Genomic DNA, 20,283 nt, shown 5'->3' on the forward strand with positions numbered 1-20,283 from the left:
AACACCACGAGTACTATTCCAGTCTTCGGCTCGAAAAGTGAGCGGCCAAGACCAACTTTGCATCCTAATGTCCGGGAGATGCTGAATAAGCAATATGTCTTCCGACTGGACCGCATCAAAAGTCTCTTCAAATAGATGAATGAGCAAAAGCTTGTGAATCTACCTACTCTGGCAAGACTCGAGCAGGTCGTCGTGACTGAAAATTCTCTGTATTGCCCATACCATCGGTACGTAGGGCATGTTATTGAAGATTGCATCACTTTCAAAGAGTGGTTACAAAGAGCGGTTGACGAGAAGAGGTTATCCCTCAAAACCTGAAGCCACGAACCTAGATTACCATGCCGTTAACATGGTAACGGTGAAGCATGATGAATCATCATCCGTCCACACAAATAAAGAAGAAGAATATTAGGTGCCCTTCACCCAAGTAGAAGATCAGTTCAAAAAACTCCGACTCACGCCTGTTACTCATCGCGTGAGGGGGCAACAATGGCAGCAGGTGTCACAAATGCATCCTCCAAGAGCCCGACAACCAAGCTATCAAGCTAGTCCTCCTTCAGCGCCGGTGCGAATTGCACGACATGATCCAAATCAACGACGTATGCCTCCCCAATTTGTTCCCAAGACGGAGGGAGACGAAGCTTTCCCGCGGAGAATCACTATGCTGCCTACACTAGGTCAGTTCTTCCCTAAGACCTGGGGGCAGCCAATAACATCAAGTGATGAACACTCTCTCGACACTACTCTGTCCTTCGAGGTGGTGCCATGTAATGCCATAGCCACGAGTGAAGAAGACGAAGACTCAAATTTGGGAGTTGCTATTACTTCCGAAGAGCGTGAAGCCCTAGAAGCATAAGCTACATCCATCGAAGAGGGTGAAATTGAAGAAGTTAATATGAATTTGAGAAGCGGGAAGGAACTTCCTGAACCATCAAAGCCTCAACAGCCTCGAGCTGACAACAAGACTGGTTGCAACGTTTGAAACTTCCCATTCAAGAATCCAAGACTTCATCGTCAAAGGTGCAGGCTAAAGAAGACGATGTGGAATACAACGTCATTGCTCATTTGAAGCGCATTCTAGCGCTATTGAGCGTCTATGATACATTGATGCTAATGGCAGACTTGCGAGAGGCCTTAATCAAGGCTCTGCAGACTCCCCACATATACGAGACGGCTATGGCTAAACACCGGCTCCTCAGTACTCTTGCTGAAACCAATGAGATCTCATTCTCCGAAGAAGAGAAGATGGTCGAGACCAATAATCATAATCGACCACTATACATTAAAGGAAATATTGGGAGTGCACATCTTCATCGTGTGCTCATAGACCCTAGCTCGGTAGTCAATCTTCTGCCTATTCACAGTTTGACATGAGCCAGGTATACGATGGATGATCTTGAGCCAACTAGTGTGGTCATATGTGGCTATGACAACAACAGGAGCAAGGCATTGGGCTCCATCACCATGAGATTGCAAATGTCCCACTTTAGCTTTAAGGTGAAGTTCTTCGTCATCGAGTTCATGACGTCATACCCGGCGCTATTGGGTAGACCTTAGATACACAAATACCAGGTTGTTCCCTCTACATTGCACCAGTGCTTCAAGTTTGTCGATAATAAAGGGAGCAACACTGAATCATCGGTAACTTGTTCCTGTACATGGTGCAAGAGTGCATCAAGCAGATGCCAAGTACTTCTTCCCCAGCGCCGGTGGAGAAGAGCGTTTGGGTCACTCTACACCGGCAGTAGATGTTATGATCACACCCGACCCAACATCCTCTAGTTCCGAGATGGAGTTTCTAATCACACCATGCTCAAGACAACAAGGCTCTTTCCCTCATGTTCGCGGTAGTAAGGACTGAGGAAGGCCTCGATCATACGCTCCCATGTCACGACGACAACAAGGACCGGGGGCAATCAAGGAAGACAATTTGAGCGCGTTCTGTAGTTGGAACTCCGCATCGCCCACCTCCACGACGCCCCTAATCATGGGGAACTTGGAGGCCTCTTCATCAACATCATCAACAACTACTACCCTAACAAGGTCAGAAGATAGGCCCTTGATTGAGGTGTCTTCCACTAAAGTTGAAGGGAATACGCCTTCCCCGATACTTTTTGAATATAATGCTAACACAGAAAAGCCTCTTGTGATAGCGCATGAGGGCTCAACAGATGCCCCGCCAGTCGCTACACAAACACTCTAGGCATTTAATAAAGCGATCGCCCTACACCCCTTGAGTAGAAAGAAGGAAGAGTGAAGAAAATAGTTGCCAAGATAGAGAAGGTGGCCTCGAGCTCCCCTCTTCTTCCGCTTCCACACTTTACACTTCAGTCGCTACATCGTTAGAGGTATGGGCTATTCCTGATCCCCAGGGATACACAAGCTCGACCCTTTTTTATAAGGTTCCACATACTCAGTGTTGTAACCTTGTACTGAATTTTCTAGATTCTGAAGCGGATAAAGAGGAAGTCATTGGGACTTTGAGGGTTGCACCAGGCATGGTCCCCTTACTCGAGAAGTCCGGAATCAAGTTGCAAAGAAACTAGCGATTGCCATCTCCTCCCAATGTGTGTGAAGAATGGTTGAGCCAGTCCAAGCGACTCGTAAAGAAGGGTCGTCTCCCTCGTACTAGGTACGGACTCGGCTACCGTCCCTTCGCCTTGTATGAGAGCAATGAAGAAGATGATTATGATCCCGAATTCATCACATGTAATGCTATTTGTGCAGGTGAAGACTGGGGCCATGATGATGATGATGATGAAATGTCTTCCGATGAAAAGGACTTGATCGAGATATATGAAGTCCCTCATCAGCCCTGATCGTTCTATGCTGCTGCTAATGCGTGGTATGGCTTGAGAGATGAGCAATACCTCTTGGCCAAAATACACAAAGTGACGCCAGTTCATCATGGGGAAACCCTCAATGCTGCCCCGGCTCCTTACCAGTTGGAGGACGGCGGGCAGCAAACTGTATATGAGTTTGTAGAGATTAATCTCGGGAGTGAGAATGATCCTCACCCCACTTTTGTAAGTGCTACGCTCTCACTCGAAGAGCGCGAAGATTATAAGCAATTTTTAATGAAATATCAAGATTATTTTGCATGGCCGTATAAAGAAATGTCGGGTCTTGACCCATATGTTGCTACTCATAAATTAGCAATAGATCCGCAATTTTGTCCCATTAAACAGCATTCACATCGTTTCCGCCTGGAATTACAGGATGACATCATTGCCGAGGTTGATAAGTTGATTAAAGCGGGGTTCATCAAAGAGGTGCAATATCCTCGGTGGCTCGCTAATATTGTACTAGTAATGAAGAAGAACGGACAGGTCCGGGTCTATGTAGACTTTTGTGACCTGAATTGCACTTGCCCGAAAGACGACTTTCCTATTCTGATCACCGAATTAGTGATTGACGCTACTACAGGTTTTAGAGCCCTCTCTTTCATGGATGGGTTCTCCGGCTATAACCAAATCAAGATGGATCCACACAACGCCATCGACATAGCATTCAGGACCCCGAAGGGTAATTTTTACTATACAGTAATGCCCTTTGGTTTGAAAAATACAGGTGCTACATACCAGCGCGCCATGACGATCATCTTTGATGACCTCATCCACTAGTCCGTAGAATACTACATCGATGACTTGGTGGTCAAGACCCGAGAGCGTGAGCGTCATAAAGAAGATTTGCGCGTCGTATTCGAGAGACTGCGCAAGAACCAACTCAAGATGAACCCACTCAAATGTGCCTTCGCCGTGCAATCCGGCTTTTTCCTAGGCTTCATCATCTGCCACCGATGCATTGAAATCAAGCCTAAGAAGATAAAGGCGATCCTCAAGATGCCTCCACCGGAAAATTTAAAAGGACTCAAGTCCTTGAAGGGAAAACTAGTGTACATAAGACGCTTTATCTCTAATCTGTCAGGGCAAATTCAGCCCTTCTCCAAACTCATGAAGAAAGATGCACCGTTCATTTGGGACGAGCAATGCCAAAACGCCTTTGACAGCATCAAGCAATATTTGCTTCATCGACTCATGCTGATGGCCCCTATCAAAGGGCGGCCTCTCATTTTATACATTGCAGCACACATGCTTCTGTCGGTGCCCTTCTTAGGCAGATTAACGATGAAGAAAAGGAAGTCGCATGCTACTATCTAAGCAGAACCATGGTCGGAGCTGAATGTAATTACTCCCCCATTGAAAAACTTTGCTTAGCACTAATCTTTGCGCTCAAGAAGCTACGGCACTACTTGCTAGCACATGAGGTCCAGCTTATTGCGAGAGCGAACCCTATAAAGTACGTTCTTAGTCAACCCGCCCTTGTAGGTAGGGTTGGAAAGTGGGCATTGCTAATGATGGAGTATGACATCACGTCCGTTCTGCAGAAAGCCGTTAAAGGGCAAGCTTTAGTTAACTTTCTAGCGGCGCATCCCGTTCTGGATGATTCACCCTTAGTCACGAAACTCCTCGACGAAGAAGTATTCACATTCTTCTCGATGAAGCCGAGTACGAGGCCCTCATCTTCGGGCTTCTTCTCGCATTATCCATGGAGATACACATTCTTCACGCGTATGGAGATTCTCAGCTCATTGTGAGAGAGGTTAATGGAGTCTATGAAGTGCGTAAACCTGAGTTAGTCCCATATTGGGAAGCCACTCACAAGCTCATGGAGAAATTTGAGCTCATACATATCATACACGTCCCTCGAAGCAAGAACGCTTCAGCGGACACTCTTGCAAAGCTAGCTGCAGGCCTTGTATTACCCGATGGGCAAGCAGAAGTGAAGGTCGAAGAGAGATGGCTTCTACCGGCCGTGCTCGAGCTCCTCCCCGAAGACCACGAAGTGAACACCATGGTGACTACCAAAGTTGATGAACAAGATTGGCGCAAGCCTTTCTTAGATTATTTTAAGCATGGTGGTCTGCCAAGTGACCCCATTTCAAGACGCCAATTGCAAAGGCGACTCCCTTCGTACATATACAAAGCGGGAGTCTTGTATCGACGATCTTATGGGCATGAATGCCTTTTCGATGCCTGTCCCGCAGCGAGGCCGACAAAGCCCTAAACGAAGTACATGCAGGTGTTTGCGGTGGTCATCAGAGTGGGCCAAAGATGTACCATAGCCTTAAGCTTTCAGGAGGCTATTGGCCCGGTATGATGACTGACTATATTCAAGTGGCATGGTCTTGCTATGACTGCCAGATATACGGGGACTTCAAGCATCGTCCCCCAGTTCCGTTACACTCGACTATACCCTCTTGGCCCTTTGACGCCTAGGGTATTGATATAATTGGCAAAATGGAGCTGCCCTCTTCTAAAGGGCAGCAGTTCATTCTCGCCGCCACTAATTATTTCTCCAGGTGGGCGGAAGCAATTCATTTGAGGGAGGTGAAATATGACAATGTCATTAACTTCCTCGAGCGTAACATCATCTATCATTTCGGAGTTCCTAATCGCATCACCTCCGACAACGGACTATCTTTCAAGTCAAGTAAGATCTACAAGTTCGCTGAAAAATACAAGATTCAATGGAACTATTCCACAGGGTATTACCCTCAGGCCAACGGCTTGGCTGAAGCTTTTAATAAGACCCTCGTGGGCATTCTTGAAAAGATAGCCACAAAACACTAGAGGGATTGGCATGACCGTCTCTTCAAAGCATTATGGGCGTATCGGGTCACCGTTTGTACCCCCACACAATCGACACCCTACTCACTTGTCTTCGGCATGGAGGCTGTTTTACCACTAGAGCTGGAGCTTCCCGCGCTACGGATTGCCATACACAGTGAAATCACACAAGACGAAAGAGTTCACCTTTGACTCCAAGAGCTAGACGCCCTTGAAGAAGAACGCCTCAACGCTCTCCAAAATTTACTGTTCTATCGACAAAACATGATCTGAGAATATGACAAGCTTGTAAAACCTCGTGTGTTCAGGAAGGGCGAGTTAGTACTCATTTTGAGGCACCCGGTCATTCTCACTGGCAAAAGCAAGGGTAAATTTGAGCCGAACAGGGAGGGGCCCTACGTTGTAGAACAGGTCTATGACGGAGGTGCCTATCAGCTCATTAATCAAGAAGGCATTCGTCCAATGCCCCCTATTAATGGTCGCTTTCTTAAAAAGTATTTCGCTTAAAGCTGTCCTCCATTCCCCATGGATCAACATTGAAAAGGGAGAACTCTGAGGCTCAGTACAAGTTTTATAGAATAAAGGGTGTCGATCCACCCAACAATAATCATTGCCTTTCTACCTATCGTCGAGTTGCGATTTCAGGGTATGGCTACTTGCAGGACTCACCTCCAGAAATGTATGAAGTTTTATGATAGTTTTAATCTGTGATAATAAACACACACTGCACAAAAGACACATGTGTCTCTGTCTACGCTTGGGCGTCAAGGCTGACTCATTCTGCCTCTAAAGCGACCAGCCGTTGTTAATCCTGTACTCTTCCACCCCAGCATAAGTTCACCCGGGGATGACTATAGGAGAAGAGCAAGAGAGGGCTACCTTCCCGACACAAGTCGTGGGTATGTGTGCAGCTTCTTGCCACCCCGACGTGATCAAAACAAGGGCCTTGTTACACCAAAAGTTGCCCGCAAGGTTTAGTACCACAGAGCATGAATGGTGGGATATCAAAGGCATTCGCAATCCCAAGATCAAGCTCAAGTCCAAGCAAATTCAAATACCCAACGAAGGTTAACTAATGTTTAAAACACCCATTCGAAGGTGTCATCCAGTCAAAATCCTCCCAATTTTAAGGGAGAAGTACCAAAAATGTGCAAGTAAAGCCATCATCGATAGGTGGCATGAAGACTGCGAATGCCAGAGAGTAACCATCGTTCACCACCCTCGTAGAAAATGGAGGCAACAATGCTACATCTCGCTTCCTACCCATCTTTGATCCATGCCATTCACAAATACAGCCCCCCAGGAGTATGGGATTGTCAGCGTGCTCTAGCTGAGGAGGCATTTTTGGGGAACCCCCATCGTTTTCAGAAGCACTTTCAAACATATGTTCTTCACACGTACACTGATGTGTCAAACAATTAAATGCAATTGTCATGACTCTTCGTCGTCTCCGGAGGAAAGAGTCTCTTGTGGCTGTATCTTGGGGTCACCTCATAGCTCGGTGACACAAGAAAAGCCCATATTTCAAAACATCAAATGCATCAAACAGGGTTGTTAGTATGCATTTCCCCTTTATTATCAGATAACCATGTTTTCACAGCTCTTGCAGCTTCATGAAGTAGAGAAGTACACCATCTTTGTGTTTACGGATCTGTGAAGTATTTGATTTCGCTGGCTGGCACCTCCCAAGGTCACAATGGAGCCCTTTAATCATTCATCACCCTCACTAGCTGGCACCTCCCAAGGTCGCAGTGGAATCAAGGATCCTCTTGGAAGTGGCACCAAGTTTCGCCGCAACTGAGGATTTTTCGGGAGCAGTGAAGTGTGCCAGTGCGGTCCACATGGAACTGTGACACCCTTCAACCCTATTGGCTGGCACCGTGGCTGTTACATGGTTGCAATAGAGTTGATAAAATTTCTCAAGAGGTCCCTACTGGCTGGCACCTCCCAAGGTCGCAGTGGAGTCCTCTGTGTGTTGTGACAACGCTGGCTGGCACCTCCTAAGGTCACAGCAAAGTCATATCCTTTTCAACCAATACTAGCTGGCGCCTCCCAAGGCCGCAGTAGAGTTGATATGCCTCTTTTGAGGAGCGGTGCGCCTGTTCGCCGCATGTAAAAATTGATCAGTCTTGGCTGGCTCTTCACAGCGGATGCAGCGAAAAGCTCTGGGGTGATACTCGGCAGCAGTTTTATTCCTTCAAGTTTATGGGCACTAAGTCGAACCCTTCCTCCTGTTCCTCGTGCGAGCTCAACTTGGTGGGCGGCATTTGTACGATGATATTTTGATGTATATTTGCACCAGCGTATACTCATATACATAAAAGAAAAAGAAAAAAAAGGGTATCTTGGCAGGCCTTCTGCCTTTTGGGGCCAGCCTGGCCTTTCTTCCCTCTCCTTCTTCCCTGCCACCGAGCCAACCCAGGGCCCAGTTCCTTTCTCCTTATCCTCTCACGCAACCTCGAGCCACACCAGACCCTGTTCTTCTTCTCGCACACACCACCACCTGCTCTCCCTGTGTCGCATCGTGCCACGCTGCACCACACCGAGCCGAGCCGCCCCTCTCTCTGTGGTGTGGGCCCAGGCCACCTCTGTGTCTTCCCTGAGCTGGCGTCACCTCTATGAATTCCTTTCTCCTTATCCTCTCACGCAACCTCGAGCCACATGAATTCTGATGTTCATTGATAGTTGATTGCGGAGTATAAGGTTTGATGCTCGCTGATGAGGCTTGTTCTTGCTTGCCCTTGCTTTGATCATTGCTTAATGGTACTGCTGATGGCTGTGCTGCCTGATACTGTTAACTGCTGGTGGTGCTTGGGCATATTGATTTATGAGATGTTGATGGTTAGTGCTTCATTTATAGCCATGCTACTGATATCCTACCATTTGTTAGCTTTGTAATGGATCTCCCATTGCCGATATGGATTGATGTTGGGCGTTGGCTTCCTTTGCCGTTGTCAGATGATGAAGCCTGACATGGCATTCCTAATAAGAGCAATGTTTAGCCCTTTCTGATCTGGCGGTGACCTGATAAAGTTGCTCATTTTTGCCTGTTTGATTGCTATGAGGTTAGTTATTGTTGATGGTCACCTTGCTGACCATTGCACCACCTGATCATGTGGCTTGGCCTTTGTCTCTGATGGGCCTGATGTGTTTGTGTCCTCTCTGTTTGGTGATGGCTATCTTATGCTGAGTTGCAATATTTGCCTATGTGGCTGGCGGTTAACACTGTTATATTGCCTTTGTGGCTCCCTGATTGCCGGCTAACATTGTTACCCTACCTGTGTGGTTATCGCCTTTGTGGCTCACCAAAATATGTGCCTTTTTGGCTGGAGCCTCTGTGGCCCAAAAGTGATCATCCACGCCTTTGTGGCTGTTGCTTGTGTGGCTTTTGCCTTCGTGGCATGTTGCCTTCAGTTGGCCGATGAGGACAAGTTCGAGGCCCCCGAGGTGGGAGTTAGTGAGTCAAGCATGGCGTCAGAGCTCCGGTTGTGGCCACAATGCCGCTTCTGGTCGAAGCTACGCGTCGTGCCGTGCTCCTACCCACCTCTTCATATAAACACAATTCTGAGGCCTACGTGGCTAATGATGACCGGGGATACATAAACAGTCCAAAAAGCTCATTCTAGGCTGTTATCCTGTCTTCTGTACTGCTTTTGTTTCTAAAGCTTACTTTGGTTGGTCTGTGTCACGTGTGACTACAGCCTTGCAGACTCAGAGATGACCTCGATAGGATGACTACCAGCGCAGCTTAATCAGAGGTAGCTCGCGGATAGGCATAATTAAACTGTGGGCTTCACGAAACCTCGGGAACCAAGACAAAGCAATCGCCAAAGAATATGAAAAAGTCAGATAGTGTGTGCGTTGTGGAGTAAAATGTATAATGAGAAACTGTACTTTATGATTTCGACATGAATGAATAAAGTTTACATGGTTCGATTATTACATTCTCCTGTCTCTAGTATACTTTGTATACTGGCACGTCCACAAATATTACATACGCAGTTATATAAATACAAATTCGAAAGAAAGTTTCGAATCCGCGAAACAGAGGACATCGCGACATACCTAGACCAAGGGGGAGGAGACAGAGGGGGGCGGGATGACAGGGTCGTCGGCATGGGTGACAGCAATGGAGGGGGAGGAGATGGTAGTGACTAGGTGCTGCTCCTCAGCGAAGGCCTCAGGAGAGAGACGGGGATGGCGCCGGGGTGGAGCACAGGGGTGGCGTCGGGGAGGAGGACAGCGATGGCGTCGAGGAGGGTTGGGACGGCGGGCTCGGGGTCGTTGGTGCGGGCTCATGGTCCTTTGACGGTGTGGCGATGACATGGCAGAGGTGGCGATGCTTGAGGACGGCTTGGGTGGCAATTCGGCAGAAGGGGAAAAAATTTCTAAGTCTGGAGGGAGAATGCGGCGCATCGGTTATACGGTTATATAGGGGTGCCCTTCACTGCCGACACAAACATGTGTGCTGGCAGTGAAGGGGGGATTCACTGCCGGCTCATAACGTTAGCCGGTAGTGAAACCCCCACCTTCACTGCCAGCACAAATTTGAGCTGGCAGTGAACTTCACTGATGGCTCAAATTTGTGCTGGCGGTGAAGGGGGGATTCACTGTCGGGCCATGAAACCTGCCGGCAGTGAACCCCCCCCCCCAGGCGCGCTGTGAGGCACAAAATTTTTTGGTTCTGAGCACAAGCATCGGAGCTGCGACGTCTGGCCCTAGCTGGGCCGAACAAACTAGCCGCCATGCTACTCAAGTGTATTCGATGGTGATCGTACTATCTACATTCTTTTGACCCCCAATCCTAATACATATTTAATTTAATTTGAACTTGCTATATACCAAAATTAAGTTTGCTATATACCTAAATTTCATGGTTAACTGTTGTAATTCAATAAAAATGGAAAATAAATATTGTTGGAGCTTGATAATTAGTTTTAAAAATATAATTGGAACTTCCTATATATCTTAATTTCATAGATAAATATTTTAAATCATTAAAAAATGAAAAGAAATATACACATAACTATAGCTAATGTAAATAAATAGTACAGACACCTTTATTAATACATAACAATGATTACAATTTAGCTACTTTGTCTTAACGATTCGCCCTTCATTATGATCACGACGAACATAGGGAGGTTCGTCAGCGTCTAACATGAGACCTAGGTCGACGTCCTCTCTAAAAGGAGCTAGCACATCGAATTGATTGTAGTCTTCCTCATCAACAACATTCTCCACTCCAACAGTCCTTCTTTTTCCTTGAAGAACAACGTGGCGCACCTCCTTGTTGGCCGAGTCTGGGTCCTTTACATAGAAGACTTGCATAACATCATTCGCATGTACTAATGATTCTTCGGTATATCCAACGAGTTTTTGGTCCACTGTAGTCATACCGTACTTGTCGATCTTCATGCCCCCTGGGATTCTGACCCATTGGCACCGGAAAAGAGGAATCTTTAACACTCCATAGTCGAGCTCCCAAATCTCTCCTATGAATCCGTATTAGGTCTCCCTATTTCCAATGCGGTTGTAGGCATCTATATGGACGCCGCTATTTTGGTTGGCACTCTTATTATCTTGAGCTCTTGTATAAAAATGTATAGCCATTTATGTCATATCCTTGTAATGTGAGGATTGTAGCTGACGGTCTGTGAGCCAACACATTCAACTGAGCATACTCTATCTGCTTATCCATCACCTATCTACGTAACCAGGTGCCAAAATAATCTCGGTGCTCTCGCACGATCCAAACATTGGACTTTCCTGGGTTTTTGGTGTGTAGCATATTCTGGTGTTCTTCGACATATGGGTCCACTACAACTGATTGTTGTAGAATTGTGAAATGTGCTTGCGTGAATGAAACAGGGTCATTAGTGCGGAATGAGTTTGCACCTATCGTCCCTTTCCCCTATAGCCTCCCCTCATGGCGAGATACAGGCACAAAAATCGATTTAAGATTTATGTAGTCGATGCAGAAATCAATGATCTCCTCGGTTCTCCAGCCTTTGGCCATGCAGCCTTCCAGTTGATTTCGGTTAGTAACATATTTCTTCAGAACTCCCATGAACCTCTCAAAAGGGTACATCAAATGCAGAAACATGGGGCCAAGAATCCGTATCTTCTTCACAATATGAACAATGAGATGCACCATGATATCAAAAAGCGATGGAGGGAAACATGTCTCAAACTGTGATAGAGTCTCAACCATGTCTTCCTGCAACTTATCTAGCTTGGTCAGATCGATGACCTTCTGTGATATCACATTACAGAATGAATATAACTTTATGATTGGGTTTCGGACCTTCGGTGGAAAAATACCTCTAATTGTAATGGGAAGCATCTGTCATCATCACATGATAATCATGAGACTTTATGCCAGTTAATTTCAAATCTTTCATCTTTACTAGTCTCTTTATGTTGGCGGAGTAACCGGATAGAACTTTGATTCCATACAAGCACTTGCACATTACAATTTTCTATGCCTTACTCAGACTATTGCTAGCGGGAGCTAGATATTTGTCATCTTCTTGCATATCTTCAGGATGTAGATCCTGTCTGAGTTTCAAACATTTTAGGTCCTTCCATGCTTGGAGAGTATCCTTTGTTTTGCCAGGTATGTCTAGAAATGTACCAATCAAGCTATCACACACATTCTTCTCAATGTGCATGACATCGATTGCGTGTCGAACCACCAAATCCGGCGAATAAGCTAAGTTATAAAAAACAGATTTCTTTTTGAACATAGGAGCTCTAAGATTAGAATTTGGAACCGATGTACTCCCTCATCCCTTTCCAAGGAAAACCCTAAGTCTCTTTACCATCTCATATACCTGTCTCCCAGTGCGATGCTTAGGAGGTGATTGAGTCTCAACTTTCCCATCAAAAGCTCGCATGTTGCTGTGGTACGAGTGATCCTTATGAAGAAATTTACGGTGACCTAGGTACACCATTTTTTGGCTGTTCTTCAGCCACAAGCTCTCTGTTTCATCCAAGCAATGCATGCATACACGGTAGCCTTTGACAGTCTGGCCCCATAGGTTGCCAAGGGCTGGCTAATCCTGGATTGTTACGAACAGCATTGCGCGTAGGGTGAAGTTCTCTCTTTTGTATGCATCCTATATCTACACACCATCATTCCGGAGTATTACAAGATCTTTCATTAATGGTTTCAGGTAGACATCGATATCATTACCAGGTTGCCTTGGCCCTGGTACTAGAACCGGCATCATAATGTACCTTCGCTTCATACACAACCAACGAGGAAGGTTATAGAAACATAGAGTCACAGGCCAAGTGCTATGACTGCTGTTCATGTTGCCGAATGGATTCATCCCATCCGTACTCAACCCAAATCTTATATTTCTCACATCCTTTGCAAAAGGCTTCTTGTATTTCTTATTGATGTTTCTCCACTACATATAATCAGCGGGGTGTCTCAGCATTCCATCATTCTTGCGCTCCTCGGCGTGCCATCACATCAGTTTGGCATGCCTTTTGTTCGTGAATAAACGCTCGAAATAGGAGACTATGGGAAAATACCATATCACCTTGACAGGAGGCCTTTTCTTCTTTCCTTCACCATCTATATCATCACTGTCACGCTTGTACCGTGCTGCACCACAGACGAGACACGCTTCCAAGTCTGCTTGCTCTCCGTGATACAACATGCAATCGTTTGGACATTGAAAGTGCATCTAGGCCCCCTAAGTGGGTTTTGGCTTATTGATGACAAAACGATTTTCTGCACTTCCAACCCCAATGGGCACATAACCTGCTTAGTCCAGTACGTGTTTTCTTGCAACACATTTCCCTTTGGGAGCAATTTATTCAAGAACAGTAACAACTCTGTGAAGCTTGTATCAGACCACCCATTATTTGCCTTCAATTGTAGCAGTGAAAGCACGGTATGCAACTTTGTGTGCTCCTTCTCGCAGCTCTGGAACAACGGTGTTTTAGAGTCCTCTACTATACGCTGAAACTTTTGAAACTCTCTTTCATTGGTGAAGTTTCCCTCCCATTGCGCAACATCTGCTCCAGATCATTGGCGTCGGCGTTGGCCAACATCTCCTCTAGATCATCATCGACCAACGTATCTCTATCAGGTGACATATCAGTGTATTCATCAGTCGGTATATCGGTGCACAAGTCTTCATCTTCTCTACCAATATATTGCCCTTCCTATACGATCTCAGATTCACCGTGCTCAGTACAACGGGTATAGCCAGGCATAAAGCCCCTTGGCATTAAGTGTGAATGTATCTGCTGGGTGGTGGAAAACTACTTCTTATTCTCACAATCGATGCATGAACAACACATGTATTGATACTGTGTATTTGACTTGCGCACCGCAGCTGCTACCAGGAAATACTCCACACTGTTCTTGTACTCTGTGTTCACACAGCTCGCATCGTACATCCATCTTCTGTCCATCTACAACTATATCATTATTGTAAATCCAAATTTATAACATCTAGAAGATTTTGCAATCACCAACAAATAAATTACCTCGCCATCTCCTATCAGCAATTGGCCCGAGTTGGAGGAGCCGCCTTTTGTATGTGTTCGCGTCTAATTCCGATGAGTGTTTGTTGGTGCAATCCGTAGAAATTTTCATTAGTATTCAACCCTTATATGCATGAAATACATATAGCTATAGCTTATCAAAATTAAACAGCACATTCACCCTCGGGATCAACCTCGTGACACTCTGCAATGTCGTTCTCTAAATAGCGATAAAGTGCATCGAAATGACAATGAATGAAATGTCATGAGATGTGATCCAAACGACATAAAATTTGGTAGAGATGTAGTGCATGAGGTTATGAATGCAGTAGAGGAAGAATCACATGAATTGGAGTTCATTTGCCAACCTAATTAACCAAATTACATGCTTGCTATTTTTAAATCCAAAATTAAATGAGGTAGTTCAAACAAAATCACATGAGGGAAGTACTCAACATAGCAAAATGTATTTTTATAGTGTAAGGTACACATAGAGAAGACCTAAAAAATTAGTTTCATATTTTATGATTTTTATTAATTTATGTAGAAACTAATCAAGTTTAAAAGGCTTAATCAAGATTAACAAATAATTAGTGCTAAACAAGCATTTCATGCTTGAAATATATTTTTCCTGTACAGAGCATGACAAAAGAAGATTAACAAAATTTGATTGACTAATTTTGAATATTTCAAGATTTAATTATGGATTAATAAGTTACAACATATTTAATGAACTAGAGGTATTTCAATGAACATTTCATGCATGCATGTATTTTTATCATGTAAATCATGACAAAACAAAAGTAACAAACTTTGTTTCATATTTTTTCTGAGCTCTAGATATTATACTACAAATTATAGATTATTTCAATCGATTTATCAATACAACTAATATTCCTTTCAGAATTTTCTGGATTTTCCGATCGCTGTTGACTAACTTTGACCTATCGCCGGTAGCGAACGGCGGTGGAGCTTGGCCGGGGAGGGGTACCAAAATACTCAACGCACTGTGGCGAACTCGTTTGAGAGGTCAGCGGCGACATGTACGGCGGCAAGCATGGCCAGCGGTGACCATGGCAGGCAGTGGAGCTAGGCCAACGGCGGTGGCACACTGTAGATGGAGAGAGTGGAAGGGAAGGGGGAGCGAGGTTCCCTAGACGGCGGTGAAGCTCACCGTGCGTTTGGCTCGGGTAGAGGCAGCTCACGGCCCAGAGTTCGTCGGGGAGGTGGGCGAGCTCGCGGTAGCGGCTGGACGGCTTACGCGGAGCACTAGGCGATGCGGGCTACGATCGAACTAGCGTGTGCAAAAAGATTAGGTGTGGCATTGTGAAGCTCACTGAGCAATGGAATTGGACGGAGAGGGCTCAGAAGCGGTGGTGCGTCGGTGAGGGCGAGGAAGGTCGCCGGGACCAAAAAGACGGTATTGTGCTCGAGCTTAGGAGAGAAAGGACCACTATTTTATACTATACATATCACTGCCGGCTCATACCACCAGCCGGCAGTGATTCTCCAGTATCACTGCTGGTCTGTGGCTTCAGCCGGTAGTGATGATGGAGCTGGGCATCAGTGTTGGTTTAAGCTATCGGCCGGCTGTAATGACCCTTATCACTGCCGGTTTATAAGCCACGATAACAGATTCTTCCCGCACGACTTATGAACTAGCAGATATCACATCACTACCAACCCATTAGTAACCACTAATGATAGACCGATATATAAGCTCATTTCTGTAGTCAGGAGTTTTCATACATACACTTGCAGTAGATAGTAGAATCACGGGGAAGCCAAATCGGGCGTTGAAATAGGAAAGGGAGGGGGTCCCGTGGAAAGCATTGCCTCGTTCATGGAAAATAAAATAGAACGACGTACGGGCAAATTATAACCATATAGATTAAGTTACTACAGTTGTATGACAGGTACAACTATATTTTAATCATATATAGTTATGAGTCTGGAGGAGGGTGTAGGGGTCAAGGAAGTGTTAGTACAACCACAGTGGTAAAGAGTTACAAGTGCATGGTATAGATGCGGGAATTGAAGTGCAGGAGACAAGGACAGGTGGTTGTGGCGGGAGCTTGGCGAGTACCAACCAAATCAAGCATCCGTTGGGAGATCAGAGACTATATATATTGTGCCATCGTGCGCTAGCATACGCGATCCCTCCCGATGACCATAAAAATTTCTCACAGCTACATTTAGAGACTTCACAAGTTCAACTGTGGTGGAAGACCCATCTTCGATCTGCGTGCATAAGTAGAAAAGGACAAAAAACGTCATTGATATATATAATTGACCAATCAGAATAATGTGTTTTGGAGGTGCTGTGTATTTGTACTAATAATTCATATGAAATTGCTGCATTCTCAACAAGGCCTACATCGTCGTACTACAATTGAGAGAATGTATTTGTGCCAAAGTGTTGTAGTTAGAGGACTTTTATATAAGGTCCCTTGAGGTAAAAAAAAAAAAATCTACGTACAATCCTAAGCAATGATGGTAAAAACAAAGCAAATGGGAGAGCACCGTAGGTACCTGTGCCGTGATGGTAATGTTGAGCGACGACTCAGCGAACGGCACGACGTTGGCGTTGACGATGGAGAGACCGTGCTTCTCCAGCTCCGTGAGCAGCATCACCAGCAGCCCCTTCTTCTCCCGGCACACCACCCTCAGCAGAACCGTCGTCCCCTGCATGTCCGCCTCCATCTTTGGGCTCACCGCCGCCTCCTTGTCATCGCGCTGACTGCCTCCAATGCACTCCGCCGTGCTGCTGCCGGTGCTCTGGTCCTGCAGGGCCTTGAGCCTGTCCCGGAGGTGGTGCACGTACTCGATGGTGCTGCCCAGGAGGGACACCTTGTCCGTCTGTGGACAATCTCTGACGGCATTAGCCACCTTGTTGTGATCGCCGACAGAGCATATCTAGGTAGGTAGCTGGCTGGTGGCTCACCTTGGTGATGTCGGGGATGATGGACGCGAGCGTGGCCAACTGCTGCTGCATTTTCTCCCGCCGCTTCCTCTCGGCGATGACATGCTCCTGCACGCTCGAGGTCGCTTTCCTTCCACCTCTCTTCTCCTGCCTTTGTTGTTGCGCCGACAAGTTCAACGAGTCGTTGGCGAAGGAGAACACGCCGACATTGCTTCCACCTGCGCTAACGACAGCCGTCCGGAAGTCCCCCTTTTTCATGTCCCCGACGAACGAGATGCCCGTCGGGGATTGTTGTTCTTGCTGCTCTGGATGAGGATGGCTCCAGAGCTCGTTGGCGAGGGATTCGGCGAGCTGCTGCATGCTCAGCGGGTCGACGAACTCCAGCTCTCCAACGTCGTCGATCTCCTACGTATACACCCAATGAAACATCATGCTTCAATATATTCAGTTTCAACACCTCTCAGCTGCAAAACTACATGGAATTCGAATGCATTGCACATTGATTAGCCTGCAAATGGCTATCCTTCATGACGATTTGGATTCTTACCAGTTCTGCCAGCCATTGATTAGCCGAGAAATCCATCTCAGTGGGATATACTGAGTGCAATACTGTACGAAAACCATGGTATAGAGTCAGTGTCGTCCAAGCTTATGCATTGGAGCCCAGACCTTGCACAGAAAATTAGTTTGTTGCCTTGGCCAAGCACAGAAAAATCTCGACATACGCCACCGCGTCGACGACAACAAAGAAGACGATGCGAAGAAGAATGGTAATTTAATTTCAAGAAAGAGAAGTGAAAACTCAAATTAAGTACTGGCACTGGAATTTGGGGCCGTCCATACTCCATACCTTCTTGTTGGTGTCTTGTGCTGTTGATACCGCAAGGAGACGAGAGGAGCCTGCTGCAGGTTTCTTATGTATACGTAGGTAAGGCACACAGTATTGCAGCAGAGTTTAGCATGACAAAACGAATTTATTAATTAGTCTGATGCTTCTTAGATGTGCTAACCTTAAACTACTGACTAGAGCTAGGGTGGGTAGCCTCAATAAGCATGATTATATTGGAATCCCAGTTTTGGGATTCCGATCCATGCTACTATTATAAAGACACTTTTAGGTTTAGATTAATCCCTAAATAAATCATGAATACAAAATTATAAAGCAGCCTAATCATATATGGACTGATAAGGCTACACATATGTCAAAGAGAGACGTAAAGGCTTCCGTGATGATGATATAATAGACGATGATGAAGAGGACATAGAGGAAGCAAGTCATGAGCAGTTGAGTTGAGCGTTTCTCAAAAACTTTAGTCATCCTCTCCCATTGCATGATCTCAAGGGCAACAGGTTCTGGAGGCTTGGTCTCCCGACCGCCTGTGCATGCTGGCATAATGGGATAGAATAGTTTACTTGTGGTGGCACAGCAAAAAGGAAGAGGTAAAACCCTAATTTGTTGTATTGTTTCTGTGGTGACAATGGGCGGTAGGTATATATAGAGAGAAAACTGGGCAGCTCAAATATGATACGATTGTTTTATGTATGTAATTGTGTTGACCATTTTTTCACGCAATAAAAATGTAAAACTACAAAAGAAGGATATACCTGCGTAAGCAACTAGACCCAGTTTCAACAGACTATTCACGCAAGTGTCGTTTGTCTTGGCCATAGCCCGGCAAGGTGAGACGAGTGAGCATGGGCCTAGTCCTCATGAGCTAAAGGGTAAAAGAGAAAACTTCTCTTAAGTTAGTTTCCATCCACCTTCACTAATAACTATAGTCTCCTTTCACATGTCGGACTTTTGAGATTTATTAGAATCATTTAAATACAATGGCCCAAGCCTATATAATTTAACACTACACACCTTATATATGAAATTCTGAAAGTACTTGGACCTGATGAAAAATCCGAACGTGTAAAACTGTTAAATTCGGTGAACGAAAATAATTTGTTTACCATAAGAATGAAAACTCATAGGAGATTATTAAGTTTCATATTAAGATCTCGTTATTTACAGATGGACAGGGTGTGTTTAATTTGGTCAAAATGCTGGACAAGTGCAGTTTGCCAATGCAACGCTTTGTGCAGAAGCATATTGATTAGATTTTTGTCTTGTTCCAAACTGACGTCCCTGTCATCTTATTGTTGAGACCAGCATGCATGTGCATGTGCATGTGCATGTGCATGTACTTTCTTCACTTGAAGAACTCCCAGTTGGAGTATTTCAGAATAAAAATTGAGTGTACCCCGTCCTTTCTGATTACATAAATTTAAGTTGTAGTGTACCTAAATTTTTAGTTGATTGTTCAGTGAATGTTTGTTTACATCTTGTCCATTGGTTTTTATGAGATGTACATGTAACTAGCTAGTCTCGGGTTGAACTGAAATTCATTTAGTTGATTATACTAAATGTGGTTTAAGCAGACTGCGTAGTTGATATCTAGTTTCTAGAAGACTATTGAGAGAGAGAGGCGAGAACGATGATGTATAATTTCTAGAAAACTCAGAGAGAGAGAGGGAGAGATGATCTACCTCGATTCGAAGAGAATCACGGCAATATAGAAGCACGTATGTGTGTGCCGGCTAATCCAACCTGAGGCTTTCTTTATGCAGAAACACTGAACACTCACTGCGCATGTTGCAGCCTCTTTTTCTGGAAAAAGAATCGATCATTAATTCCAGCACACCATGCTGCATGCTGACAGCTTGTTGTTTGATTACACCAATCGATCACCTATGTTAAGTTCATGCATTGACGATCCATCCCTAATTGCCAACTAGCCAGCAGATTAAGAAGGCACCCACGGTTTGAGGCAAAACCAGCAGCTCTGATCCATCAGATGGATTTTCATTTGCATTATTGCAGCTCTGTTCACTGCATCTCATGATCATCCAAATCTAGAGCTGCATGATGGTATATATATACTTTTGTGGTCAGTTGACTTTGTATTAATGGCCAGCATGGCCAACTAGCTAGATCAACTGCCTACGTATGGCACGTACGTCAAAGCTTTTCGTACCATCTTGCAAATTTTCAGTAATTCTTCTCCTGCTTGTCAAACAAATTGAAGCATGGTTAGATACAACTATGGCATGGCATCTTAATTTGGGCGTATTTGTTTCTTTGAACAAAACTCAGCTGGTATATATTAGCCGGATGAAATCATTTCCATCTTTCTCGGCACTTTTTTTTCTGTTGTGTAAGACTGCATCTATGCATGC

The 20,283-nt window shown here is 45.2% G+C and overlaps 1 protein-coding gene across 1 annotated transcript; it reads right to left on the bottom strand.

Moving 5' to 3' along the window:
- Positions 1 to 2,919: 2,919 nt before the first annotated feature.
- Positions 2,920 to 18,730, bottom strand: LOC133903270 (transcription factor NAI1-like). The gene is made up of 7 exons (XM_062344575.1): positions 18,667 to 18,730; positions 17,609 to 17,670; positions 17,083 to 17,466; positions 16,671 to 16,997; positions 16,326 to 16,379; positions 3,582 to 3,710; positions 2,920 to 2,967 (listed from the first exon to the last, which is right to left on the bottom strand). Exons 1-7 carry the CDS (start codon positions 18,728 to 18,730, stop codon positions 2,920 to 2,922), a joined length of 1,068 nt encoding a protein of 355 aa, XP_062200559.1.
- Between the last annotated feature and the right edge of the window lie 1,553 nt (positions 18,731 to 20,283).

This window comes from Phragmites australis, chromosome 21 (genome assembly GCF_958298935.1).
Source record: "Phragmites australis chromosome 21, lpPhrAust1.1, whole genome shotgun sequence".
NCBI classification, from domain to species: domain Eukaryota; kingdom Viridiplantae; phylum Streptophyta; class Magnoliopsida; order Poales; family Poaceae; genus Phragmites; species Phragmites australis.

What these genes read in the sequence shown, in the direction of transcription:
- LOC133903270 (XM_062344575.1), bottom strand. Translation starts at nt 18,730, where the DNA reads ATGGCCAAGACAAACGACACTTGCGTGAATAGTCTGTTGAAACTGGGT. An exon ending in TCATCCCCGACATCACCAAG is followed by an intron (nt 16,998 to 17,082) that starts GTGAGCCACCAG and finishes GATTGTCCACAG; the next exon opens with ACGGACAAGGTGTCCCTCCT. An exon ending in TGAAGTCTCTAAATGTAGCT is followed by an intron (nt 3,711 to 16,325) that starts GTGAGAAATTTT and finishes GTTCTTGCGCAG; the next exon opens with TCTCTCGAATACGACGCGCA.